The 27,685-nt window shown below is 55.2% G+C and overlaps 1 protein-coding gene across 3 annotated transcripts in view; it reads left to right on the plus strand.

Moving 5' to 3' along the window:
- The window catches only part of SFSWAP (splicing factor SWAP), a 54,878-nt gene extending 28,470 nt beyond the window's left edge, over nucleotides 1-26,408 (plus strand). For 2 of the 3 annotated variants that reach the window (XM_066371213.1, XM_066371215.1), the window contains exons 8-18: nucleotides 4,070-4,310; nucleotides 5,162-5,293; nucleotides 5,843-5,936; nucleotides 6,850-7,021; nucleotides 10,525-10,755; nucleotides 11,722-11,912; nucleotides 15,368-15,633; nucleotides 17,357-17,482; nucleotides 24,985-25,146; nucleotides 25,641-25,713; nucleotides 26,108-26,408. In XM_066371213.1, coding sequence (XP_066227310.1) covers nucleotides 4,070-4,310; nucleotides 5,162-5,293; nucleotides 5,843-5,936; nucleotides 6,850-7,021; nucleotides 10,525-10,755; nucleotides 11,722-11,912; nucleotides 15,368-15,633; nucleotides 17,357-17,482; nucleotides 24,985-25,146; nucleotides 25,641-25,713; nucleotides 26,108-26,173 — 1,754 coding nt within the window. In that variant the 3' untranslated portion in view covers nucleotides 26,174-26,408. The remainder of the gene's footprint in view (nucleotides 1-4,069; nucleotides 4,311-5,161; nucleotides 5,294-5,842; nucleotides 5,937-6,849; nucleotides 7,022-10,524; nucleotides 10,756-11,721; nucleotides 11,913-15,367; nucleotides 15,634-17,356; nucleotides 17,483-24,984; nucleotides 25,147-25,640; nucleotides 25,714-26,107) is intronic. The other variant, XM_066371214.1, reaches the window with a different exon arrangement.
- Nucleotides 26,409-27,685: the final 1,277 nt, after the last annotated feature.

Below are 27,685 nucleotides of genomic sequence, written 5' to 3' on the forward strand. Positions count from 1 at the left end.
TCATTTAAAAGCGTAAGCACCATGTGAGCTGCACAGAAGTGGGCCCATAGACCCTGCCGGGCACCGTCCTTTCCATCTCGTTGGTTTTGTTTCTTTCCTTTGAACTCTGGAATTCCTCTCATAAAATTCATGGGCAGCCCAGAAAACTCCTGCAACGTGCCTTCCCGGTGGCCTCCTTCTCTCGACACTGTCCTCCCTTCCGAACGCAGCTGTCTCTGGAAACCCACTCTGTGCTCTCCTGAGATTCCAGTGACGTGATGTCTGTGTGCGGCCCTAGCTCAAGAACTGTCATGGGCACTAAGTTCTGAGGATCGCTGGAACCTCTCAGGAAACGTTGGCACCTGCTGAAATTTCTCCCTTGGATTTGTTTGAAGTAGGCATGTATGGTCCTCACGATGTTTATTGGTGACATCACACCAGCCAATTTCTGTACAACTAAGTCCCTCCTGGGAAAATCAGTGTGAATTCTGAACAGCACAAACCCTGCGGGGAAGGGACAGCAAGGAGTCTCTAGGACTCTGTGCACTGGCGGGGGCGGGGACATGTGGTAAGCTCTGGGGCCCAGATCTCATGTTGTTTGCATGGCCAGTCAGCTCCAAGTCCACTGTCCGGCCAGGGCGAAAGGGATCCCTTTAAACATATGGCTAAAATCTCCAAGTAACATGTTTCTGTCTGGAGCTGATCCCCGGATGGGTTTACAGCTAACAGATGTGCTGTCCTATGTCACTGCGGAATGGTCAGCCAGCCCTGTTCCTGTTAGCCGACAGGAAAACAAACCCCCTTTTGTGTGGGGACTTTCTCTTCACAGTGGGTAGTCTGGAGGTCACCAGGAAGTGACTGGATGGGTGTCCACCTGTCACGTACTTGGGCCTGTGAGGTCTTGAGCAGACCCATTGGTCTTGGTTCTTTACGGCAGTCAATACCACATCTGCCCTGCACCCCAAGAAAGCTCCCCGGGCATGTCTCCAAAGAAAGGTTGTTGATGACATCAACCAAAGCAAGCAGTGATTGGGAGGGTCTGAGGATGACCGTGAACTGACCATCTAAACAGGCCCAGATGGCCTCTAAGAACTGCCAGGGACAGGAAGAAGCAAGAGAGCATGAAGTACAGTGGATATTTCTCTCCTGATGAGATGGTAACGTTGCCCAGAAAAGGCAGCGCTGATCCTCAGCCAGAGAATTCTCTGAGACTTTGAAAGAGATCCTGGGTCTGTGGGCTGTGATGTTGGCGGCTGCCACCGTCATGACATCATAGATGATATGAGCAGTGGTGCAGTGGAAAGCCTGGCTAATTAATGCCTGGCCTGTGGTGGCCCAGTGGATACTGCATCGTTCTGGAACACTGAGGTCACTGGTTCGAAACTTTGGGCTTGCTCAGTTGAGGCACATACAAGAAGCAAGTGATGAACAACTGAAGTGAAGCAACCCTGTCGCTCCCCTTCCCTCCTCTTCCCTCCTCTCTCTGTAAAACCAATAAATAAATCTTTTTTAAAAAGCAAGCAAGTGCCTGACCAGGCAGTGGTGCAGTGGATAGAGCGTCTGACTGGGATGTGGAAGGACCCAGGTTTGAGACCCTGAGGTCACCAGCTTAAGCATGGGCTCATCTGGTTTGAGCAAAAAGCTCACTAGCTTGGACCCAGGGTCGCTGGCTCAAGCAAGGGGTTACTCGGTCTGCTGAAGGCCCACGGTCAAGGCACATATGAGAAAGCAATCAATGAACAACTAAGGTGTCGCAACAAAAAACTGATGATTGATGCTTCTCATCTCTCTCTTCCTGTCTGTCCCTCTCTCTGACTCTCTCTCTCTGTCCCTATTTTAAAAAAAAAACAAGGCCCTGGCCGGTTGGCTCAGCGATAGAGCGTCGGCCTGGTGTGCGGAAGTCCCGGGTTCGATTTCCGGCCAGGGCACACAGGAGAAGCGCCCATCTGCTTCTCACCCCTCCCCCTCTCCTTCCTCTCTGTCTCTCTCTTCCCCTCCCGCAGCCGAGGCTCCATTGGAGCAGGGATGGCTCTGTGGCCTCTGCCTCAGGCGCTAGAATGGCTCTGGATGCAACTGAGCGACGCCCCAGAGGGGCAGAACATCGCCCCCTGGTGGGCATGCCGGGTGGATCCCAGTTGGGCGCGTGCGGGAGTCTGTCTGACTGCCTCCCCGCTTCCAGCTTCGGAAAAATGGAAAAAAAAAAAAAAACAAGCCTGGGTGGTTAAGAACAACAAAGGAAAATATTTTAGTTAAAGCTCACTTGACATCTTATATAGAGATGTAGACCTGCCATCTCACCAGCACCACCATTTGTAACACTCAATTTTAATTTTAATTTAACATGATGGGCCATTCAGGAGAGGCTTGTAGACTGATGGTCTGTCTGTGGGTGAGTACCTTCAAAGGGAAGCCTCTGTTTTGAGAACAACTCACTTGTATCCCAAAAAGAATGCATTAAGCTGTAGTTAGTTGCATAGCATATGCTGTTATAATAAATTATACACTGTGTTGTTTTTATGAACTCATTTGTCTTGTTGGTTGTGGCCACAGACTACCATAAACTATATTTTGCTTTTCCTCAGCAAGAGGCTGACTGTCCACAATAGGACACAGCGTGTCTGTCCTTGGTTGAGCTGTGGCACTGGCCTGGGCCACAGCCATCTTGCCGTTGCCTTCTAGAGATGCGGGCCATGTGGGGCGAGGGTGATCTCTGAGGGAGTTGGGCTTACAATTCTGACCTCACTGACGCCACGTCGCTGTCTCCTCAGCAGTGGCTCTGCCCAGGCAGTGAGCAGGACCTCAGTGGTTTGATTATTGGAGGGGGTGTGGTGGGTACTCCATTCCTTCATGGATAATTTTTGTATCTTACTGAAGAGGGTGTTTATATTCAGATGCCTCATTGGTTAGAAAAAGCTTGTGTTAAACCCATCGGCTCTGTCTCTTCTTCTGACGCATACTGTATGCCAAGTGCTGGGGTCACAGAGAAACGTGCCTTTCCTGCCATTGGCCCCCTGCCCATGTTGAATGGTCTCGTCTGCCCCCAGACGTGTTCCTTGAATATTCTGTGTTGAAGATGATATGGGAGGGTACTGGGGCCACGTGTCGTGGTTTGAAGCAGACCACTGTTCGTGTGGACCAGTGGTGTTGGAAGTCCGCAAGTGTATAATTAACGCACACTAGGTCCCCGAATATGGGGGACCCTGCATAGATCCTGTGGTCCTTCTGACCTGAGGCAGGAGGTGGGGTCCCCTGTGCTGGAAATTTGAGGTGGCCAGACCACGGGTGTCTCTCTAGGGGGCACATGTTACGGGGAAGATGCGGTCAGTGTAAATTTTGGGGTTTTAAAGTGAATTAATTGAAAATCAAAATAAAACTTCTTCATTAGAAAACTCTTTTCCCCATCTTTCCCCGCCTGAAGAAGCTAAGTCTCTGTGTAGTCAGAACCAACTGCTTATCTGTAACGGGATTAGAAATTTAAATTCTTAATCAGATCATTTATTATTTTGTGATTTTACTGTTTTTGAATATTCCTCTCCCCCCAAAAAAAGAGAATGAACTTACAGGGCTTTTAATGGTTAAAACAATGGGCTGCTGCCTACAGATATTCATGTGTGTACCCACAATGTGCGGGATGCTGTTGGACATCACTGTTTGTACTAGCAGAGCCCCCCGTGACTTCCTGCTGAACCCAGCATGTGAGGGGGGGGCAGGGCGGGGCTGTAGAGAGCACCAGGCATGCAGACACACACAGTGGCTCCCATGGGAGGGCGTCCTTGGGAAAGTAAGGTGCCAAGAGGATGGGGCATCAGTGTCACTGCGGGGACATAGAGGAGGGGATGAGTCACATCGAGGCAGGCCACACAGGAAGGGTAGCTTTGCTGCTTGAGAGGGTCATCTGCACATTCTGCGTGGGGGGATTGTGACTGGTCCTACACATGTGTTACGGGGCAGCCTGCCTGGTCCCAGAAAAATGTAGAAGCAGTGTGGTTGGAAAGTGGCATTGCATTGGAAGGTGTTCCCGCATGCTGTGTTGTGACCCCTCAGCAGCCAACCTGCCGGTTTCAGCTCTCATCCTGCCATGTTTCCACAGCGACGGTGGCCGCCATGTACTACAGCTACTATATGCTCCCGGATGGCACCTACTGCCTGGCGCCGCCCCCCCCGGGGGTCGATGTGGCCACCTACTACAGCACCCTGCCGGCTGCAGTGGCCGTGTCCAGCACCAGTGGAGTGACGGCTACTGCCCCGCCACCTCCCGGGACCACACCCCCACCGCCGCCAACCACCGCAGAGACAAGTAGTGTGGCAACCTCCACCACCATCACCACAAGGTACCCCCACCCCACTCCTGCAGGTCCCCTGGGGCATCTGTGCTCTTGGGTGGGGGAACTTTGTAACCTGGGGCATGGAGGGTCTCTGTCATCAGAATATTGTTGTTCAGACCCCCAAGTTACAGGAGTGATGGGGCAGCAGAATTGTCACAACAAGCTTAGTGGTGAGGTATGAGCCCTTAGAAAGTGAACTCTTGGGGCGCATCCCACTCACCGTGCTCATACCAGACCTGCCCTCACCGTGTACATCACTGCAGGTGGGTCCCCACGTGAAGCCACAGCTTCGTATAGTCAGTGGAAGCGAGTCTCACGGCTAGTGACTGGTGGGGTCTGGTCACAAGGCCCACTGAGCAGTATGGGAGAGCCACGGCTGGACCCCACGCCTGTCTGGGCCTCATGTGGTGTCCTGTCTGGGTGGAGCCAGCACTTATCGGCGCTCTGAGACACTGGCTGGTTCAGGTGGAAAAGGCGATCTCTGGAAAGTGGAGCCAACACTTGGACGTTCCTGCACAGATGACCACCGTCCAGTCCCTCTGGGAAAGTTGGACATGAAGGAGGGAGTATGGGTCATGCCAGCCTGCTTTCATTACTTAAAATAGAACAGAGATCAACGCCTGATCTATTCTTTTGCTTTAAGAGTTAGCTCCTCCTAGAGGGGGGAATGTTAGGAGAAAAACTGAGCCTGTTTTTCCAACTCACTCTGTTCTCACCATGGCCCTGCTGTCTCCTCTTGTTGTAAGTGGCTAGTCTGTCAGGGTGCTAGGCCGTCGCAGGCACACAGCTCCCTGCGTGGTTGGTGGCACGGTGCTTGTGTGAGGGGGTGTCACTGAACCTGACCACTCTCCCCACAGTGGTCTTGCTCCTGTGGCCGCGATCATCCCCCCGCCCCCTGACATCCAGCCTGTGATCGACAAGTTGGCCGAGTACGTGGCCAGGAATGGCCTCAAGTTTGAGACCAGCGTCCGTGCCAAGAATGATCAGAGGTGAGTGAGGGATTCTACATGGGTTCCAGGGATGGTATTTGGGGGTTACTTTAGCTTCTTATTTAGGAAATCTAGCTGCATAATTGCTTTTTAATGTGTTCAGTCCTTATGTGTTTAGATAAATATGTCTTGTGATTGTGTTGTTAAATTAGAGTTGGGGTGGTGTTTTGTTACCAGGTTTTTTTGTTTAATTTGTTTTGTTTTTATAAGTAAAAATGTTGAAGCTACCTCAAGTAAAAGTCAGGAATCCAGGCTCTTCAGGAATCTGCTACGGAAATTTAGACACACGTTTTGTTTGTTTTTTAGTCAAATAGTGTTTTGTGCCTTGGGTCACAAAACAGAGCGTGGGGCCGGTTTGTAGGTAATGTGTGTGGCGGAAGGAGGGAGTCACCCTCCCTCCCGTGCCAGCACCTGCCCTGTCTGTAGTGGGTCGTCGGCATGGCTGCTGCAGCTGTGGAGGTGGCTGGGCACAGTCACCATGGCAGAGGCTATCTGTGGTGCTGCCTGTGTGTTTGTGGACGACCCACCGGCTCCCTCTTCTGTTGGCAGATTTGAGTTCCTGCAGCCCTGGCACCAGTACAACGCCTACTATGAGTTTAAGAAGCAGTTCTTCCTGCAGAAGGAAGGGGGCGACGGCGCACAGGTACCTGTCAAAGGCCACGGGGTGGCTGCGTGGTGTTCTCAGGATGTGGGAAGCACTGGCTGGCCCTTACTTGCTCTCGGGTGGGCTGCCGGTCAGCCTGTGCAGACAGCACATTTCCTGCCTCGCACCGCACAGGGAGACTGGTTTTAAGAGTTGGAACTTTCACCCACATTCACAGTCCATTTATGGTCAATCATCTGTCCTGCACGTTCTAAAAAAAAAATTCAAACATTTGATGTTACATTTGGCTGTATTTTAAGCACTCTTGCCGGAAGCGTGCGTTATGCTGTCGTATTAACAAAGACTCGTGTCAGGTGTAAGCTTGCACGCCCATAGCTGGCATGGGACTGCCCAGTACTATCACTGGTGGGTGCCTGTACCCCAGGCACTGCCTGCCAGCGGCTCCCACAGTGTCTCCCACATGGTTCCTGTGCGCACACCTTTAGGAAGCCTCCCTTCAACTATCCTTTCACCCTTCCTGCCGCCTCTGCACTGCTGCGCTCAGTCACATGGACTTCCTGGCGTCCATCAGCCCATCAGGGAGAGGTGCCAGATGCAGGCCTTGCTTGTCGGTGGGTGTCCCCACACGCTCATCTCTGGTTGCTCGGGCAGAGAGGAACTGGCTTGTCTAGGCGGTGGGCACAGTTGGTATTCTACAAGAGTTCTCAGTCGTCAGTCCCCTGGCACAGGTGGTGAGCACCAGTTCCCAGATGCAACAGATTTAAGGGGCGTGACATTCTTCAGGAGCTGTCTCTACCCCCATGTCCCAGACAGCAGGGCTCCATCAGAGAGAGGCTTTGCTGTTGCTCAGGCAGTGACACAAACATCCAGCACAAGCTCTGTCTGCACAATCGGTTCTGACAGATCCACGTCCCCCCTGAGGGCTGGCTCACAGTCGCGTTAATGTCCACAGGCCGCGTCAGCGCCCAAAGAGACTCCTGCCGAGTCTGCTTCTGAGAAGCCAAGTGACCCAGGGGAGGACGGTGTGGCTGAGGACCCGGCCGACGCAGGGGCCAGAGGCAGCTCGGCGGGGAAGAAGGAGTCGGCATCCAGTAAGGCTGCCCCGGACGGGAAGCTTGTGAAAGGTACGCTGCCGTCGGGACTTCCAAGGGTCCCTTTACATTAGCAAGGGGGGCTTGGGGCTCCCTGAGCTGAGGGCTCGACTGTACCCCAGTGCCACAGACACCCTGCTGTGTGTCTATGGGGGGCTCTACTAGCATGGACTCGGGTCATCTGAGGGATGCTTGTCACAGGCAAACCCCACTTGCTTCGTGACAACACCTAGTGTCATAAAGAACAGGAAGGGGGTGGGGATACAGTGAGCTGCAGCAGTGCCTTCCACCCAGTGGGTGAAGGAAGCAAACGCGGGTCCCAGCAACAGGCATAACCACAGGCATAGGCTGCAGGACTGAGCGTGCCAGGTGGTACGGTGGGCACCACCTGGGAAAGTGACCTTGGACAGCTCCTGGGGGCTCTGCCTGCCACCTCAGGCCCAGAATTTGAGCGGCAGGAGTGCAGGTGCTAGAGGAGAGGACTGCCACGTGCAGAGATAAGGCAGAAGGGTCGTGTTGGAGGTTCTGGTGGCACAAGGGCCCGGAGTAGAGCTATGAGAAGTGGAAGGAGGTGGTCAGGCAGAGCCAGGAACCAGCCGACTGCACGTGTGGTCAGCGGAGACGCAGGGCCAGCGAGAACTGTGCTGCCCATGTCCTTCAGCACAGATCGGCCCACCTGGATTCGGTCCAGAGGGAGAGGGGGCACTTGGGGCTCAGTGGCAGTGAGTGCATGGGGAGAGGGGCGGGTGGAAGGCCAGGGCAGCAGCCCCACGCTGTGTTGGGGGGGGGGCGGGTTGGGTTGTCCCGTAACAGAGCAAACACTTCTTGCCCTTGTCCCTCTGTCTGAGCCTAAGACTCCCGAAACAGACCACCCAGCTCAGTTTTGGAGAAGCCCAGGCTTCCTGCGGGTAAGGAGACAGTCCCTGCACTGCAGGGGGACATGTGGCTGAGCCACACAGTGTGGGTTCCTCTGACCGTTGCTGAGTGACAGGGTTTACATCTAATTTGTATTTGCACCAAACCAAAGATAAGGTCAAGCTGGTGCAGCCCGTTGCCGACCCTGGAGAGGCTGCTCAGAAGTAGGGTGTGTTAATGTAACGGGAGCCATGAGGCTCAGATGAGGTGCGGCAGTTCTCAGCCCCCTGGGGATGAGGGCGGAGTCAGGACGTGGCAGCTTGTCCTCTGTGGCCGGCCTGTCAGGCTGAGGTCGTAGCATTATGTTGTGCCGGGTGCTGTGAGGCTGGAGCAGAGCGGGCACCGCCCAGCCCGCACTCAGTAACTTGAAGTCAGGCCGTGTGAGCACGGTGAGGATGTTTACCAAAAACTGACCAAGTGCAAGGAAGACGTCAAAGAAAAACCCAGTGACATGAACCAGGTTCTAAACATGAGCACCCTCCTGCTCCTGGGAATGCCTGGTTCAACAGGGTATGTGGACCAGGCGCCCATCACAGGGCTTGTTAGTGTTCAACACGAAGACATTAGGGGCAGTCGAAGGAGGTCGTGAGATGCGTTGTCTGTGCTAAGAAACGTTACTGCCGTTTTCAAAATGATCTCTGTTGACGAAAATGTGTGTACACAGATGGGAAGGGGGTGCTTATGCGTGAAAGCCACAGGCCCCGGCCCCAACTACGGCCCTATTTCCGTGTGTGCACCTGCCGCAAGCACCCACCATCCCAGTCAGGAGATATCCCAGTTTGTTCGCCTGTGTTTGCAAACATTCCCACAGAGGACTCACAGTAAGAGGATGTGCTGCTCTCCAAGTGGAAGCCTGTGGGTGTGGAAGGTGGGGGCTGGGACGGTTGACTCGCTCCCAGTGTGTCCTGCTGGCTGCTGCTCTGGGCAGGCGTCCCTCAGCCAAACGATGCCATGGCCTCGCCTGGGACCCACGCTGGAGGCTGCAGGAAGTGCTTCTTGTGCAGCCCCCAGGCTTGGCAGAGAACATTTTGGGTGGCAGCAGAGGTGTGATGCTCCATTCCACAAGGGAGCCGTTGCCTCGTCCCCAGCTTTGGCTCTATTGCTGGGCGACCCCTGGCCTTTGTCGCCCATACCCGGCCTGTGTGTGGGCCCTGATGGCACCTTGTGGGTGAGGTGAGGCGGGCACAGGGCACGAGTGTCGCTCAGTGCTGCTGTGAGTGGCTGGCACTGCAAGTAGTGTATGTTCCTGTGTCGGGCGAGCGTGCATGGCAGCTCCACGGTGCTATGCTGAGTGTGTGCTGGAGACGGACGGTGTTCCAGAAGCTTCCATGGAATGTTCTGTTTGTGGCTTGCTTCCTGTTCTGATTTGGAGGAAGAAACAGTTTTGGAAGAATTGTCTAAAAATTATTTATTTTGTAACACATTAGCCCCAAGGTAACGTGGGCGGTCTCCGGGAACTGTTCCCTCCGTGTAGAGCTTCCTTGCTCTTCTGTGCATAGGAGACCCTGTTACAATAGGCAGCAAATCAGTTTAGTTCTGTTTCTTATGGAAAATCTCAAGCCAGCCCAGACACAACGTGGAGCAGTATCCACCCCCCCCCCACACACACACACACCCAGGTGTGCTCTGCAGCCAGCCCAGCCGATCTCATTTTGTCGGCTTTGTCCAGCCTCCCCCCCCCCCCCCCCAGCATCTGGAACAAGTCCCCCACACTGCAGCTCTTTACCCATAAATGTACTTGCCAGTCTCCAAAGGATACAGTTGTCTGCTTGGCCACAGTGAGAAATTAATAGGGACTCTTAACGAGGCGTATTCTGGAAGCCGTGGTACCTTTGTTTTGAGGAGTGGTGAGGAGCGGGGACCTGCAGTGGGCGGTCCCCACAGGTGACTGACAGGTGGTGCTCTCCCCTATAGGACATCCTTGGGGGTGTGCTGTGGTTCTAGGGGATTACTGATGGGCTTGGGAGAGCCTGGGGTCAAATGGGTCACTGAGGGTCACAGCCCCTCTGGGACCTGCCTCCTTGAGTCTGCTGGTTTGAACTTAATCTCCCTCATTGTGATTTACTTGAATGTCTTCCATCAGTAATCATTCCAGGTTTTTAACAACAAAGCATTTTATCAATAGGTGGTGTTAAGAGCCTCCTGTTGCCCCAGGGCCTGAAGGAGACCAGGACTCTGAGTGTGAGCAAGGGGGATGGGGAAGGAGGTTGTTTCCTTCTGGGCCTTTGTGTTTCTCTTGAATTACAATTTCCAGGTATTCTAGGGGAGGGAAACTGACCCCTAAGTGTCTGCTGTCCTGGGCTGGCCTTTTCCTGCAGGTGCAGGGGTTATGTGGCAGGACCCAGCGCTGAGGGTGACAGGTGTTCCTGGAGGGGAGGGGAGGGGACGACAGGGCACATCCTGTGACTGGGCTTCATGGGGCAGGCAGCTTCCCTGGGCTGTTTAGAAACACCTCTCTGCAGTGACATGCCATCGTGTGCCCACGTAGGCAACGCTATACCATGCCCAAGGTGACTGCTGGCTCGACCTGCACTCAGACTCATGTGGACGGTGGGACCGGGATGATTTTCTCTCTGGGCTTCATTTCCTAAAACTGTCATCATTTCATCTTTTCACAATAGCTTCATTTGCTCCAATAAGTTTTGCCATCAAGGCCAAAGAAAACGACCTGCTTCCCCTGGAGAAGAACCGAGTTAAGCTGGATGACGACAGTGATGATGACGAGGAGAGCAAAGAAGCTCAGGAGAGCACCAGCGCTGCGGTGCCCATGGACCCGGCGGTGACCCTGCCCTGCGTGGTCGTGGAGGAGAAGCGGCCGCAGCTCACCCAGGAGGAGCTAGAAGCCAAGCAAGGTTTGTCCTGTGTTTCGTTGGTGTTGGCCTGTGGAGGCGGCAACGCCAAGAGGAGACGGGGCTGCGCCTGCAGCCTCTGGAAACCAGAGCTGTGGGAGGTGGGCATGCGGCTGCTGTGAGTGAGGACCGCTCTCCGCCTGCACCAGAGTCCTGGGGGCAGCTGTGTTCCCAGAGTGAGCCGGAGCCGCCCAGCTGGCCAGAGTGCTTTAATGGAAGGCCCTTTGCACTTGGATGGCAGCCTTGGGGCACACACTCAGCCTCTGTTCCCGTCTCGGGTTAATGTGCCGGCCAGGAGGTGGTGCCCCTTTGTGAGGCTGTCTCCCAGCAGAACCATAAGACCCTTGACGGGAGGCAGGCCCAGGCTGGTCTCCAGGCCGTGTCTTTATGGGTCACCACGTGGCCAGCAGCCCCTCCCCCTCCCGAACAAACATATGTTCTGCTCCAAAATCACTGACAACCGCCCTCCATTGTTCGTCTGCTGTAGCCGAGTGGTGTCAGTGCCCTGTGTGCACAGACAGCCACATGGCGACAGTGAGAGACTGTTGTGTAACCACAGGTGCCTTCCTGTCCAGACCTCGTGCTGAGTTGCTTGTGACGCCTGTCACCCCGCCAATCACCACTGTGTGTGGGCTGAACAGTGTCTAGAGTGCCCATCACCTGCTAGTGTGCCCGCACACCTGTGCTGAGAGCCGTCCCCAGGGTCCCACTGTCCCTGTGGTCACGGCGTGGAAGCCCACCCACTGTCTGACCTTGATTTTGAAAATGAAGTATAAAAATGCATAATAAACATTATAAAATAATTGTCTCCAATCTGTTGACCTATCCTGAATGTGTATCTCGTTCATCTTTTAAACAATTGTATCACAGTTCATGGCCCTTGTTCTCCCTGTGAAAGTGAAGACAGTAAGGTCTTTATAAAGTACTGCTCGCTCTAAACGTTGCTTTTTCTTTGTTTATTCCTTAAAGCGAAGCAAAAGCTGGAGGACCGACTGGCGGCAGCCGCCAGGGAGAAGCTGGCCCAGGCGTCCAAGGAGTCTAAGGAGAAGCAGCTTCAGGCGGAGCGGAAGAGGAAGGCCGCTCTGTTTCTGCAGACCCTGAAAAACCCTGTGTCGGAAGTGGAGCTCGGAAAGGTCGAGGAGAGTCCTTTCAGCATAGAGGTGAGCCAGGCAGGTCTGCGCTGTACTGTGGGGACACGTGGGCATGAGAGCCCAGCTGTGGCTCCTGCAGCCTCCGGGGACAGGGTGGGGGGGCTGCGTATGGGGTAGCTGCTGTCACGTCTCTGTGCAGGGGTCAGGAAGGGTCACTGCACACAGCCAGGTGCTCTGAGACACGGGCTCCAGGCCCAGCGGGGGGCCCTGCTCCAAGGCTCCCTTGCAGCTGCTGCCTGACCCCAGCGCTCTCAGGAGAGGTTTGTCCCTTGGCTTCCTGTGGGGTCAGAACCGCCACTGTGCAGAGTCCCCACCTCTGCGTGGCCTCCTTCCCCCGTGGGGTGGGCCTACACTCCTCTACTTGAAGTGCGTTGATGTTTCTGAGAGCCGGGTCCTGGGCTGTTTGTGTCTCTGGGCAGAGCGGCATCTGCTGGAGGTCTGTTGGCTTTCTTGCCTCAGCTCGCGGCCTGAGAGTCTCAGAGGTTGTGGCTGCGGTGGGAAGTCGCGAGTGTCGCTGTGTGAGGACCCCGTCTGAGGGCCAGGTGCGACAGCCTGCCCAGTGCAGAGGGGTGCACAGAGAGGCCCTGCAGGGTCCTTGGCTCTGGAAGGACTCGCCAACAGGGCAGTCAGATGTGTGGCGGCCGAGGGGTCACGGGCACCACCGCAGTGGCAGGGGTGGGGGTGGCTCTCGGGGTCAGAGGGGAGGGCAGAGTAGGAGCCACATCATAGCCGCAACCGGGCCTGTGCACATGGGGTCCACGCACATGGGCTGTTTTACTTCCTGTTGTTCATTGTCACTCATGCAGCGAATGAAGAGCTTTTATAGGAGACATCTGTGCAGAGACGCTGCCTGGCTATCTCGCACAGCTGCGTCCATGTTTTCTGGTGTAATTGTGTTTTCATGATTCTGTGTTTCACCAGAATCATTCATTGTTAATCCTACGTTTCCGTCTGCCATGTCACCTGCCACGGCCACTGGAATCACCTTGTGAGCACAGATGTTCCCCTGTTACCTCCGTGTGGCATCGCCACCTTCCTTGTTTTGAAGCATGTGTTCCGAACCTGTGAGACACAGACATGAGTGTTGCTGCATCGTGTTAAATCATAGGTCGATCCTGCTGGGTGTCTAGTGGTAGAGATTGTCGCTTCTGTACAATTTCCACAGAAACGTGGTGGTGCTAACAGACGGTGACAAATGCTTTTAATTGCTTTGAAACAAAAATACTGGAATTAAATTGGCAATTGTCATAAACAAGGTTCACACTTGAAAATATTTTCAGCCTGAAGCGGCTTCTGGAGATGGTGCCCTGACTCGGCCGTGTTCCTGGAGCCGCACTTGTCCTCAGCACGCAGGTGTGCAATTTCCGCCCCTGGCGCGACGGAAATCGAGGGGGGGGGCTCCCTAGGAGCTGACCCATTTTTGGTGCGTGTGCATGTGCTCTTACAAAAAACAGAAGTCAGGAGTCATGCATCACACCCTTTTGAGTTCCTGTGCAGTCATTGTCGCAACAATAGGTTTCAGGACCTTTTTTAGATGGCAATAATTTTGTCAAGTTAATGATCCTGCCAAGTTTACAGGTCCAACCAGAGTTTGGAAAGGAAATGGAAACAAAACCAGCCTCTGTTCTTGGAGCCTGTTATACTAGGCTCCGAGGCACTCTGGGGTATGATGATTGGAAGACTGTTAATGTTGCACTCGAGCGTTTCCTCTGGGATGGCCATGGGCGCAGGGCAGCTGAGTCCTGCCGTGGGGAAGGAGGCCTCTGTGGACAGAGGCAGAGCATGGCCTGCAGTCCCCCTCAGGGAGAGTCATCTGTAGAGGGGCCACCTGGTTGGGAGACAAAGCCCCAGGAGTGGGGAGGGGCGCAGGGTCTGCAGAGGGGAGACAGAGGGTTTGGGAGAGCCTGACCTGGATGAGAGAGCTAGGAAGGTGATGAGCTAGGATAAGGCCATGGCCTGTGTGCCAGCCGGCACATGAGAACCTCCCCCCGCCCTCAGGGCCAGGAGGTGGAGTTCAGGTCCATCCAGAGCTGCATTGGGCATTGGTGGATTGAGAAGCAGAAGGGGCCTTCGGTGTTGGCACAGGTCGGGGGCTGCCGGGTGCAGAAGGAGCAGGCATGCACTGCATGTGTCACACAACCTGCTGTGTGCCCCAGGTCAGGCCCCGTCCTAGGCCCTGTCCTGCACTCAGCCGCTCCTTGGGGCTCTTAACAGCCCCATCCTGTCTCTAGCTGTGGTCGCAGGAGCACGTCAGTGTGCATGGAGCGACCAGTGGTGTGCTCCTGTTGTCTAGCATCTCAATGTAGGCCCTCATGGCCTGTACCATTCCCTTGTGTGTGGTCGCAGGTCCCACCGGAGCCTGGCGCTCCCACAGCCCATGGTCCAGCGCCATCGGGCAGCGCAGTGTGCCCTGAGGGCTGTGCCGGCTCCTGCTCTGGGCAGGACTCTGGCTGAGGGGGCGTCCCTGCAGCCAGTACAGAGTGGTGACGGTTGTTTTTGTGGGGTTTGGTTTTGTTTGGATTGTAAACTCATTTTTTATCTTATAGTCTGACGTGCACAGATGCTCGTTGTGAGTGAACACTGTGTCACTGTGTGGATACACTGAGCCAGGGCCCTTTCGGTGACTGTTCATTCTAGGGCGATGTGTGTGGCCCCTCAGAGTGCGTCTTACACCCTGAGGTGATAAGTGCCTGGACCTGGGGTTGCTTTGGGGGTACCCACTGCTGAGGGCGCAGCTTGCCGGGCTGTGCTGGCCCTGCTGTGGGCATTGACAGGGAAACATTGAGCACCTGCACTGCCCAAGCTTTGACCTTGAGGGGCTGCATTAGGAAGTGCGCAGGCTGGCCTGGACACCAGCCTGGGCCTGCGTCCCGTCAAGGGTCTTATGGTTCTGCTGGGAGACAGCCTCACAAAGGGGCACCACCTCCTGGCCGGCACATTAACCCGAGACGGGAACAGAGGCCGAGTGTGTGCCCCTCAGCCTTACTGAGCTGGCACGCAGCACGGTGCCCATAGCACACTGAAATGATCAGCACAAGAGGTTTTGTTGGCATCCGCCATCTCATGAAAAAAGGATTCTTTCCTGTGGAAGGATTTGTTAAAAGTCAAAGAGGAGCCTGTTTAATTTAGGCTTTTTTAAAAATTATTTTCAGAGTGGTACAACCATTCATAAAAACTGAACGCTGGAGGCATGAGGAATGTTTCAGTGGAAAATCACAATAATCTGTGAAAGAGGGAGTGTGATTGTTTTCCTAACAGTGTCCATTCATCAATCCTGGCACTTCCTAGGGGCATAGGGAGCCGTCTTCCTGGGGGGCCGTGAGTTGTCTTCAGAGCCATGTGAGAGGCGGTTGTCTCCGCAAGAGGCTGCGCCCCCACTGGTGTGGGGGCCTCAGGTGGTTTCATAAATGTGCACTTGAATGCCACATTTCCCCTGTGACACTGGGCATCTGCTTTGTTCCCAGGAAGCCAGCCCTGCGGCCTGCCCTCTGCTGAGTGGGGGCCGGCCTCTGCCGACTGCCGATGTCAGACCTCTAGAAGGGCCCTCAAGCAAAAACAGGGACCCTCCCAGAGAAGAGGAGAAAGAGAAGAAGAAGAAGAAGCACAAAAAACGGTCCCGAACAAGGTCGCGCTCCCCCAAGTATCACTCGTCCTCCAAGTCCCGGTCCCGGTCCCACTCGAAGGCAAAGCATTGTCTCCCCAGTGCCTACCGGACCGCGCGGCGCTCCAGGTGGGTGTTATTGGAGCTGGTCAGTGCTGGACCCCTGGGCTGGTCACTCGCTGTCACGAGGAAACCTGCCAGTGTCGCATAATGAGAATGGAGGGAGCGGGTTAGACTGTTTATAAATATGACTGCCTTCAGAGAGAGTATCTCATTGTGCCTTCGTTTGAAAGCAGACCAGTTTGCTAATTTAGGAACGAAGTCTGAATTACATTATGCTTGAAAACGTTTATTTAGCTGGGTCACACTGCAGGTGATCTGCTCATAAAATGGGGTTCCTGTGTGTACACTGGTATGGGTGCAGTGTCAGGAGCCTGGCAACAGGACAGGAGGGTTAGAGTCCCTTTAATTAAAGTAAAAGCAGAGTGTGGCCCAACATAGCTTCCTGCCCCTGGTTCCGACATGGGCTCTTTCCCAGGCCACTTGAAATCTGGTAATAGCCACTTCTCTTTAAAGAAATCTAATTTCATCCTCGCCATTGCCGATGGCATTGTGTCACCCACCAGTTAGGAGTTTGCAGGTATTAGAAGTGAAGCTACTTCCTGATGACTGGGTTTAGTTGTAGGCTTCTCTGTGGAGGCATCCACGGGCGCTGGGGCTCTGGCCAAGCAGGGCTTCTCTCGGGGTCCAGTCACGCCTGGCCCGGCCCACATTACTGTGGGTGTGCAGTGGGTGCCCGGTGTCACAGATCACAGGCCCCGGGCATGGAGCACAGCACCCTGTCACCCACTCCCACAGCTTCAGAGCCAATTTGACTCCAGGGGTTCTTTTGAGAAAATACGTGGTGAAACGTGAAGGTGTCTGAGTGACTTCCCCTTTGTCGTCTGCTACTTGAATCTTAGGAAAGGTCTGCGGGAATGTGCGGACAGGCTGGTCTTTGACAACAACAATGTGTTGTTCTCGGGGCTTTGCTGTAATTAAAGTGATTCAGTCTAGAATTTTTTTTTTTAATGGCAACATCAAACTGCCCTTATTGTTTTTGAGTGGGTTGTCATAGAAACAGAACAAAAAGAAGCTGGGTTTTTCTCCAATTTCTGCTCATTGCAGGTCTTCCCAAAACAGCAATCTGGAATGAACAAAAAACAATTCCAAACCCGCTGTTAAAGGACCCTGACCCCATGGAGAGGGTCAGGGGGCAGCTCTGGGTGCCAGCGGTCCGTGAGTGGGTTGTGCCACTGCAGGGGCAGGAGAGTCTTTTCAGCCACGTGAAAGGAAAAATAAAACGTTAACGGAGGGCTTTGCATCCGAGAACTGTCATCCACTTAAATTCTTTAGCCTAAGTCATCACAGGGATGGCATACCTGAGCCGGCTGGGCTCTGTGCTGTGGCGTGCAGCCTGGTGCTGGCTACTGGAGCTCAGAGGCTGTGAGCTCGTGTGTACAGGACAGATGCCCAGGTGCTCTTCGCTGTTGTTACCCCCCAGCGTCTTCCCACTGCTGCACCTTTCTGGGCCTCCCTCCTGCCCTGCGTGACTGGCAGCAGCCATGAGCAGAGGGGCCTCCAGGGAGACAAGGGGCAGAGGCGGGGGTGGGGGGCACCAGCCTGAGTCGGTAGTGACCGCTGGGACCCGCTCTGGCCGCAGAGTGAGCTGTGCGCGGGTCAGAGTCCCCTGTCTGTGCCCTGAGCTGCACTCAGTGCGGTGGGTGGACCTCCAGGAGGGCCGTGACCTCGCACAGGGGCCGAGGCCTGTCGCTGCCACAGCAGAAGAATCTAACACTGTGTCCCCACCCAGGTCCCGGTCCCGGTCCCCTCGGAGAAGAGCTCACTCTCCCGAGAGACGGAGGGAAGAGAGGAGCGTCCCCACTGCCTACCGGGTGAGCAACAGTCCCGGCGTCAGCAGGAAGCGAACCCGGTCCAGGTAGGCGCCTGCGTCTCCACAGAAAGTCTGTGCAGGGGGCGGGAGGCGCCTCTGTTTCTACAGCAGCTGGAACTCTCCAGGGAAGTCGTTGGTTTGGCAAAAGCCAGGCCCCTAATGTCTCTTTGTCACTGTGGGACATGGAGCACAGGAGCTCTTCAGCACCTGGGTCCCTGCAGCGGGCTGGTCCCATGGGGCTGGTGTGCAGCCTTGCTGGATCCCGTGTCCCTAGCTCCAGGCCCCACATCCACTGCACCTCAGGACACTTGCTTTCACCTGTTGACAGAGAAGGGAGGTACAGGGACAGTGACGAGGAAAAGGGGAGTGACTCCCAGCAGGTACCTGTGACCAGGCCACGGTCCAGCTCCCAGCATAGGGCCGGTCTTCGCGGGGCCTAAGTGCAGGGAGAGGGGCCATCCTTGCCCAGCAGGAGAGACCTGTCTCAGCTGAGAGCGAGGGAGGCCCAGCACTGCTGCTGACATACAAGACACATCAGGCCTTTCCTCTCCAGGGCCTGCAAGGCCTGCACGAGGGAGTGCGGCTCCTATTCGCACCACCAACCAGCATTTTCCGTGGAATTGTGTCCAGCATGAGTGCTGGCCCTGCATGCTTTATGTCACTTAGCTTGTGTGTTTTCACTCTCCCAGAAACGGGGGTTCTTGCCTATGTGTTCACACACAGGAATTAATACTGCCCTGGCTTTGGCCGGTGGACAGGGAGCCCCCGGTCCCAGTGATGGTATGCCCAGAAAAGGCAAGGTATGCTGTGTCTCGGGACCTTAATCTGTAACACTGTGCTACCGGTGTGGGTCAGGACATTCAGGGTTCCGATCTTCTAGAGGACAGATCCCAGTTCATGTATAAAGGTCACTGCTCTTAGACAAAGGAACCTAGTCACTGCCCAGTCCTGCTTGTCCGCAGAAGATGTGGGTTGAGCAGCCTGAAAGAGGCCCCTTCCTGACCGTTACCAGAGTTCTGAGAGCCTTCTTCATGGAGAACGTTCTGAGACCTGGCTGGTTACATAATGGTTCTGTTAATTGATAAAAATAAGACCTCTTTTAAGCTGTTTTAAATTTACTCCTAAAGTGAGTCATTTTTTAACATTTGCCGTTGACCAGCCCCTTTGATCTGTGTAAAGGGCATGGTCTAAATTAATCCTTGCAGCACAAGGTCTCTCCTAACAGGAGAATTATTTTCTCTCAAAAGAGGTGTCGTGGGAGAAGACTGATCACAGGAAGTCGGGGCTGGGGGGCTGCAGGCTGCGGGTGCAGGGATTGTGTGCATGGCCAATCAACCAGTGCTCTTCATTACACGCTGGAGTTGTCTGGAGCCAGGCACGTCTGCTAGCTGTCAGTTCTGTTAATCCCACGTCTCACACTGTCCCGTCCCGTCCTCCAGTAGGTGTGGGTCTCTGCTCAGGGTGGAGGCAGGGGACTGACTCACTCACTGCTCACATCGGGATCATGCAGACCCAACCAGGGCCCGGGGCACCCAGATGCGTAGTCTCCAGCTCAGTTCAGCGGTGTTGGCGTTTCACCACATTTGCTTTCTCCCTGTTCACCTGCATCCTCTGTGTGCTCATGACCCTGACGGGGCTGGGCCAGTGCATTCCAGGAGGTCGGACGGTACAGATTTGCTTCCTCATGGCAAAAACAGTGTTGGTGCCATGTCAGTTCCCACTGTGTCACAGGAGACACCGTGTTCGTTTGCCCATCTCCACTGTGCTGGGCAGGCTTGGCTAAGCTGCACCCGCAGGTCACAGTACCTTTTCCTCGGAACAGGGAGTCACGGGGCTGTCCTGTGGACTCGAGCATGGGGATACAGCGTCTGCTCCTTCCCTAGGGACAGCAAGACCGTGGCTCTCATTGCATCAGCCCTTTTCTAAAGCAGACCCTGCTTTTTCAGCATCACTGTGGCCCAGGGCTCGTTCTTCCACTTGTGCAGTGACCTACCGCCCCTGTGCCTGTGTTTGGTGGTGATGTCGTCTTAGGTCTGCCACCTTGTTTCTTGGAGCACTCAGTTGTTTTGGACACAGCAGGAGGTTCCAGGCTCCGTGGGTGCTCCCCTATCCCAGTTCAAGGTCACTGGGTCTTCATTCTTGGAAAGCATGATCTGGGGATACTGACTGCATCTGAAATAAAATTTGTGAGCCCTGGCTGGGTAGCTTGATTGGCTGGAGTATCGTCCCGAAGTGCAGAGGTTGCTGGTTTGATCCCCAGTCAGGGCACATGCGGGAACAGATCTACATTCCTATCTCTCTTTGTCGTCCCCTTCCTCTCTCGCTAAGATCATTTAAAAAAAAAAAAAAAAAAGTTTGTGAGACTGGGCACATTGTGTGATGCACGCTCATGGGGCCTGGTGGCTTCGTCCAGTGGGAGTGGAAGGGAGTGGTCAGCTGCCACTACTCGCACTGCACTGGGCTCGGTGGCGCCCTTGCCACACCCGAGCTTTGTCCATGTCCAGCAGACTTTGAGCACTGAATGATGTGTCGTGAGTCCCCAGAGCAACCACAAGAGGAAAGGAGCTAAAAAGCCAACAGAGGACAGAGACGGGAACCCTGGAAATCCTTTGTTCAACAGGAGGAGGAGGGGAGAGAGCAAGTGGAGAGCAAGAAAATGGACGCACTGCGCCTCCCATGCACGCAGCTATGTGAGGGGGACTAGGAACTCTCACTGAAGGGCAGAGGATTCAGACTGCACTCAGCACAGCCTGACGGGACAGTTGCTGCAGCGACACTCTCGGGGTGGACACTCAGGCCATGTGCTAGCAATAGGACAGTGTGGACTCGTGGGCTCCGTGTGTGGAGGGCCGTCCCTGACAGCAGAGGGTCGGTCCTTGTGAGGACGTGTACCAGCCCAGGCAGCACAGACAGGACTGGGACAGCCCACAGCAGTGCTGGGTGCAGAGGGGCGCCCATTGCGCTCACCGGGCAGACACCACAGCTTGTGGCGGAGAGCACCTTCCCGTTGGGCACAGGGAGCTGCACCCAGCACTGTGCCCTCAGCTGTCTTGAGTTCGAGCACTCCCTCCCCATGTGGCAGCAAGTGTGAAAGTCTGTGAAAAGATATCTGGAAAATCCCCAGATATTTTAAAGTAAATACATTTTTTAATTATTTGCAGGTTAAGAAAGAAATCACAAAGGAAAGTTGGGAATATTTTGGAGTTAATAAAAACATAGCATTCATATCTGGAGTTTGGGGGGGCCGTGCTGAAGTGCTCACATTAAGAGAGGACAGTCTGAGAACCAGCACCTGCTCTGCCCGTGCCAGACGCCAGAGGAGGAGCCAGTCCACGTAGAGGAGTGGAGGCAGGAACTAGCAGGGCCAAACCAGAACCCAGAAAACAGCAGAACCAAAGAGGGTTCTTTCCACGTGATTGGATCGCTAATAACTGTGTATTTAGCTTGATCAAGAATGCGGGGCGTACAGACATTAACAAGGAAGTGAGTGCCATGCCACTTAATTTGATGATGAGTGGGGGTAGGAGGGATGGACAGGCCTCCTGCCGACACCAGCACACTGACAGCGCAGATGGGGCCAAGCAGCTCCCGTAGGACTTCTCCCTCAGGCCTTCCCGAGCACCCAGGCCCCGATGGCCCCCGTCACTGCTGTTCTCAGACAGCCAAGGAGAGGGACAACAGTCTGACAGTGTCCCTCTTGATAAAGAATAGAGGCCAGAGACCTGCCAGCTTGTCCTGCGAGGCCATTGCCTCCCTCTGCAGTGGGTGGGCAGTGTGAATGGGTGTGTGCTCATGGGGTTAGGGGTGCAGGCCGACACTCTCAAGAAGACATATGCAGAAAACCACAACAAAACGTGAGCTGCTTTGAGTCCAACGGTTTGTTAGGACAGTGGTGCATCCTGACCAAGGGGGTCCATCTCAGGGATGCAGGCTTCTTGGTGGTCGAAAACTAGCCATTGTAACTCACTGTATTCACGGAACAAGCGGAGAAAATCCTATTACATTTGCAGAGAGGGAGAAGTGTTTGACACAGTCCGTCCCCCATTTGTTTAAAAGAACGGGGGGGGGGGGCTCTTGGCAATCCAGGAATGGAAGGAAGTGCCCTCCATTTGATAAAGCCTGCAGCAATGTCGTGCCCACGGGCAAGGCTGTTTTCCTGAGGTCAAAAACAAGGCAGACGGGCATCTGCTCCAGGACGGAGTTCACAGCCAAGACAACAAGGCAGGACAAGCGAGAAGAGGCTTACAGACTGGGGGGTATGCGGACCGTCTCTACATAAACGTGTGCTCTGTGCTAGCCTAGCACCATTGAAAAGTGACAGCTGTACTGTTCGTGACAGTATCAAAAACCAGTGAGGTGCAGATGAGTGTAGGGAAACCGCAGAACACTTCAGAGGAGAATTTAGGAACCTTAAATAAATGAAGACAGTCCACACTCATGATCAGAGGCTCAGTGTTGTTGAGAAGTCCCGTGCCGCTGGCCTGCAGATCTGGTGCAGTCCCGGTCAGGAGGCCCACAGGCTTCCTGTGGGAGCCCTAGTGCACGTGGGGGAAGGCAGAGGACCTCGAGTCGTCACGAGTCGTGAAAAGGAGCAAAGTTGGAGGACTTGTACTAGCAAGTGAAGATTTGCTGGATGCTGTGCCCCACACACCCTGGAAAGACTGTGTGCCAGAGCCGTTCAGGCAGGAAGGGCTGCTCCACACCATGTGCGGGGGCAACAGGCATCCAAGGGGGAATTGGTGACCTGCTCACACACAGGTTAAGTTATGGTGGGCCATAGACGTAAGTGTGACAACTGGAACCATTCGGCTTTTTGAAGAAAACAGTATATTCATGACCTTGGAGGGTAGCAAAGATTCCTGAGCATGTGGAACCCCCGCCCAGAGAAAAGGTGATGACCGGAGAGCTCAGTTGGAGAGCATCGTCCCACACGGGTTGTGGGTTCGATCCCAGGTCAGGGCACGTACAGGAACAGCTCAACGTTTCTGAGTCTGTTCTCCCTTCCTCATTCTCTAAAATCAATTTTATTAAAAAAAAAGAGCCCTGGCCGGTTGGCTCAGTGGTAGAGCGTCAGCCTGGCGTGCAGGAGTCCCGGGTTCAATTCCTGGCCAGGGTACACAGGAGAAGCGCCCATCTGCTTCTCCACCCCTACCCCTCTCCTTCCTCTCTGTCTCTCTCTTCTCCTCCCACAGCTGAAGGCTCCATTGGAGCAAGATTGGCCCGGGCACTGAGGATGGCTCTGTGGCCTCTGCCTCAGGTGCTAGAGTGACTCTGGTCGCAACAGAGCGACGCCCCGGATGGGCAGAGCATCGCCCCCTGGTGGGTGTGCCAGGTGGATCCTGGTCGGGCACATGTGGGCGTCTGTCTGACTGCCTCCCGTTTCTGGCTTCGGAAAAATACAAAAAAAAAAAAGGTATAACTTTGTTGAAATTAAAACTTCAGTCAGAAGGCACAATTAAGAAAGTGGACAAGCCCTGGTTGGTTGGCTCAGTGATAGAGCGTCAGCCTGGCGTGCAGAAGTCCTGGGTTCGATTCCCGGCCAGGGCACACAGGAGAAGCGCCCATCTGCTTCTCCACCCCTCCCCCTCTCCTTCCTCTCTGTCTCTCTCTTCCCCTCCCGCAGCCAAGGCTCCATTGGAGCAAAGTTGGCCCGGGCGCTGGGGAAGACTCCTTGGCCTCTGCCCCAGGCGTTAGAGTGGCTCTGGTCGCAACAGAGCGACGCCCCGGAGGGGCAGAGCGTTGCCCCTGGTGGGCGTGCCGGGTGGATCCGGTTGGGCGCATGTGGGAGACTGTCTGACTGTCTCTCCCCGTTTCCAGCTTCAGAAAAATACAAAAAAAAAAAAAAAAAAGTGGACAGGCAGGCCCCAGAAGGGCAGACACATTTGCAGCAACCTGATCCAAGAGCGACATCTCAAAGAATCTACCCAGCAGACATGGCAGTGAGAAGTCGCTCAGCGTCGTAGCCACCTACTGGGGACACACAGGCACAGGGTTCCCTCAAAAGACACTGCTGTCGCTGTCGGACACGGCCCAGTGCCGGCGAGGACATGGAGGCTGGGACTCTGAGGCCCCAGCTGATAGGGTGTAAGTGGCCTGGCAGTTTCTTAGGAAGTTAAAATACATGCTGGTCCCAGGGGCGTAGACAGACATCTGACCACAGAGGCAGTTTGATCTGAAATTACTATGAACCAGAAACAGCCTGGCGGTCGGCTGACAAGAGCAAGCTTCACGAGTAGTGTGTCCGTACGAAGAACGTCATGTCTCTTCTGCTCAGTGAATGAACAGATTGAGCGGAAGCAGCCAGACACAGAAGAGGAACGCCGTTTGTCCATGTGTGGGAGGCTGTGGTAGAAGTTAGGGCAGCAGTCACCTGCGAGGTGGGGAGGGGACTTCTGTAACAGTGACGTGTTCGTGACCCAAGTCTTGATTTCAGGGGTGTGCTGAGTAGTAGCGAGATGGAATCTCTTGCCCTTGAGGCCTGCCCCCCCCCCCAGGAGAACCCTCCCTGGGTCCTGTGTGCCAGCATGCCCCTCCGGTAGCAGTTGTTGTCACTGACCTCTTCCTGCACCTGCTTTGTGAGTGAACTTCGCCACAGGTCTGTGTAGGGGAAGTGTGTGTGTGTGAGGTTGGACCGCCCGCACTGTCAGGGACAGATCCCCACGGACACTTCATTTCTCAAGCAGATGCTTCAAGTTTGTCATCTGAGAACAGATTGTAGTGAAACTGAACCTGATTGACGGGGACCTAACCTGCCTTTCACCTACGGTGGCAGCCACAGAAACTGTCAGATTCAGGGCTCACGTTGGTGTGGGCTCGAGTCACGTGCTGTTGCACTTTGTCGTTTGTCGTCTGCTGCCATCTGGAACCCCAGCGTGCACTCACGGACGTGCGCGCTCACAGACGTGTGCAGAGCAGGGCTGAGCCTGTCCATGCGGGAGTTGCCTCATTGCCAGGCCCGCAGCCCAGCTCTCCAGGGACGCCACTGCCCACAGCTGAATATCATTGCCAAGCTGCCGCCAGCTGGGCCACTCCTCTGGTTTACTGTAGATCTGGGTGGCCCTGCCTGGCTGTCTGTGCCAGTGCCCACGTATGCCCAGGAGTGGTACCAGGGCCCCAGCTACTCCTCAAGGCTGTCCCTGCCAGAGGGCGACCGTGGACATGACATGACAAGGCTGATGGGGTGGAGGGCAGTGAGCTTGCGCCCTGCGTGGAGCCCACGCTGTGCAGACCACAGGGGCCGCCAGTGTGATGGTAAGTGCAGGGCTGGGCCCACGCCAGCGACGCCACACTGCGCACAGGGGAGGGGCTGCGAGCCACGTTGAGCCTGAGGGAGCTGTGCCCTGGCAACTGGACTTGGTTCTGAGCTGTTGTAGAAGTGCAGCTTCTGACCGCAGGGAGACCCGTCCCCACCCTTCACAGCAGACAGCCCAACACCCCAGGAGTGCTTCCTGCTCCAGGCTGTTGCAGGGTCAGCGCGGCGTGTGCGCTGAAACGGAGACCTGGTCTCTCAGCGCTGCACCGTGCTCGTCAGCCTGCTCTCCTTCCAGAAGCCCCCACGAGAAGAAGAAGAAGAGGCGGTCACGATCGCGGACCAAGTCCAAGGCCGAGTCCCGGGCAGCCTCCCCAGGCAGGCAGGCCCCACGGCACTCTGCACACTCGGCCAGCATCTCTCCCGTGGAGAGCCGCGGCTCCAGCCAGGAGCGCTCCAGGTAAGCTGCCCTCCCGCCCCGCTTCCCGAACCCAGTGCGCAGGGGGCACGTGGGCTCAAGGCAAAGGCCAGGCTTCGGGCTGCGGAGTCCATGAGACCATGAACCATAGCCTCAAACACCAGGCGGGGACTTCCCACTGGGTACCGTGTACCCACAGCCGCTCCATGTCCTTGCAGCCCTGACCACATTCCTTTGTGCTTGGTATATGAGGGGCAGGCATTGGTCCACCATGACGGGGCCCAGAATGCCCACCATACAGCACTCATGCCGAGCCACAAATGCAAGGGCTGAACCATCCCTTTCTGACTAAGGTTGCAGTGACGTCCATGTGCGTGCTGACTACATGGTCAGCAGCCTGTGCATGCGCCTCCCTTCACCTGTGAGGTTGGCTGTTGACTAGCCGGCTGTGCTTATCAGGAGGACTGTTTGGGGTCACTCATTCTTGGTTATTTTTTTTGTGTGTTAAGCTTCTAAACTGTCTTTGTCTGTATTAGGGGAGTTTCTCAGGAAAAAGATGGTCAGATCTCTTCGGCGATTGTTTCTTCTGTGCAGAGCAAAATAACTCAGGTAAGGGGTGCCCTCTCCCCATCTTTCTGTAAAGGGCCTCTCCCCATCTTTCTGTAAAGGGCTCATTGTCACATCCTGCCTCATCTCGTCAGTGTTGACAGGGTCCTGGCTGGTCACCCAGAGGCTGGGGTGTCGGCCTCGCCCACGCCCCCTGTGCTGCGACCACCTCATCTTGGGTCACCGTGTGACCTGGGAGCATGCTGCCTGCAGGGCCCGGCATAAGAAGGTCGAGAACCCAGCCTCCACTGGGACGTGCTCATAGCCACCTGGCGTGTCATTACCGGGGCATCCTGGGTCCTGCCTATAGGTGTCATAAGCTGCTTCACCACATAGATTAGATTGCCCACCTCTCAAGTCCTGGTGGAGCTCACAGACATCCCGTCTCCTCCCACAGGACCTCATGGCCAAAGTCAGAGCAATGCTCGCTGCCTCCAAAAACATGCAGACCAGCGCCTCCTGAGATGCAGCAGCTGGTGGCGTGTGTGGGCTCACCTCTGTACAGACCTCATGGAGCACTGTCCCGGCTCCCCGATGTCCGTGGCCAGTGGTGGTTTTTGTAAATTCATTTTTGATGACATTTTCAGTTTAGGATTTTTGACCAGCAATCTCTTACCTGTATATTTGTAAATAATATCATGTTTCTGTGAAAATGTATTATCAAATAAAATGGGAGGAAAACACCTTTTCTAGCTAGCGCCTGTGGGTGGTTTCTTCTCGTTTGACTTGCCTCTCTGCCACGTGTTGTCTGTTGTGGGCTCACGTGTGTTACGTGGATGCATGGTGGTGTGTGGGCAGCAGGGAGTTTTACCATCCGGCGGCCAGGCACCCAGGCTCGGCACCCCTGGTTGGGGTGTAGCTCACGCCATCTTAGCCTGGACTGCACAGGAGAAGCGGGTAGCCCGCGGGCCTCAGGCTGGTGTCGCCCTGGGACCACGCCATTTGTGTGAATTTCATTCCTGGGCGTCCAGGTTATTGTCTGACTTCAGGAATGGACCGTCCCCGCTCACCTCCCAGAGTAGGTTGGTCCTGTTGGTCCTCTGCAGGCATCAGCACGTGATGAAGTTCAGATGTGCTGTCATCCGGGTCTCCACAGTGCCTGGTCAGCAGGGGCGACTCTGCTCCTGGACTGCATCTCATGTCCAGCACCAGAGGTAAGGTTGTTCAGTTTCCCGGAGCCCCTTCCCCTCCAGGTCGATGGGGAGATACACACCCCCAGAGTCAGGCAGGAGGGTGCAGGGGTCAGGGGCCTTGGAGGGAGGGGCCCAGGGGGCTGTGCTCAGGGCTTCAGAGCAGAGCCATGACAGCCACCCTGTGTGCCTCGCCCACACCCCGTCCTCACACAGCAGTGTCTCCTGTGCCTGGGGCTCCATACTATGTCTCACGTGCTCAATTTTGACATGGCACTGTGCCCACACTTTGGGACCGCCTGCACCCTCTCTTAATGGCTATCATCGTCAGTCCCCTCCACACACCCTCTGGGGATCACACCGTGACTTGGTGCATGGTCCCAGGGACAGCCAGTGCCCTGAGTGTCCATGCAGGTCTTTGCACACAGGTGCCCGGGCAGGTGGAGGCATTGGTCATTGGGTACAGATCCTTCTGTTTTGATGCAAGCCCCCTCACCCCCAGAAAGGTCTCCTGGCTGACAAAATGCACAGCCTTCCCTGTCCTTGCCGGCCATGCCGTCTGAGAGTTCGCTGAGTCAGAAGGATGGGACGTTTCCCATTTCGTCTTGTCATGAGTGAGGGCAACAGCTCCACTCACTTCTTTCTGCGGACCGGCCTCCCCCTCCCTATCCCAGCTGTAGGGTTCTCACTGCGTCACAGGCTCTACATGGAGTAGTCAGCCCTTTCTGCATTATATACTTGACACATCACGGATCCCAGGGGCCTGGGGCTGCCCACCCCTTTCTCACCTGAGGTCATGGCCCCACGCTCCAGTGCATTTCCTCCAGACCTCTTCCTCTGCTTCC

Source organism: Saccopteryx leptura, chromosome 2, assembly GCF_036850995.1.
Source record: "Saccopteryx leptura isolate mSacLep1 chromosome 2, mSacLep1_pri_phased_curated, whole genome shotgun sequence".
In the NCBI taxonomy this organism is placed as follows: domain Eukaryota; kingdom Metazoa; phylum Chordata; class Mammalia; order Chiroptera; family Emballonuridae; genus Saccopteryx; species Saccopteryx leptura.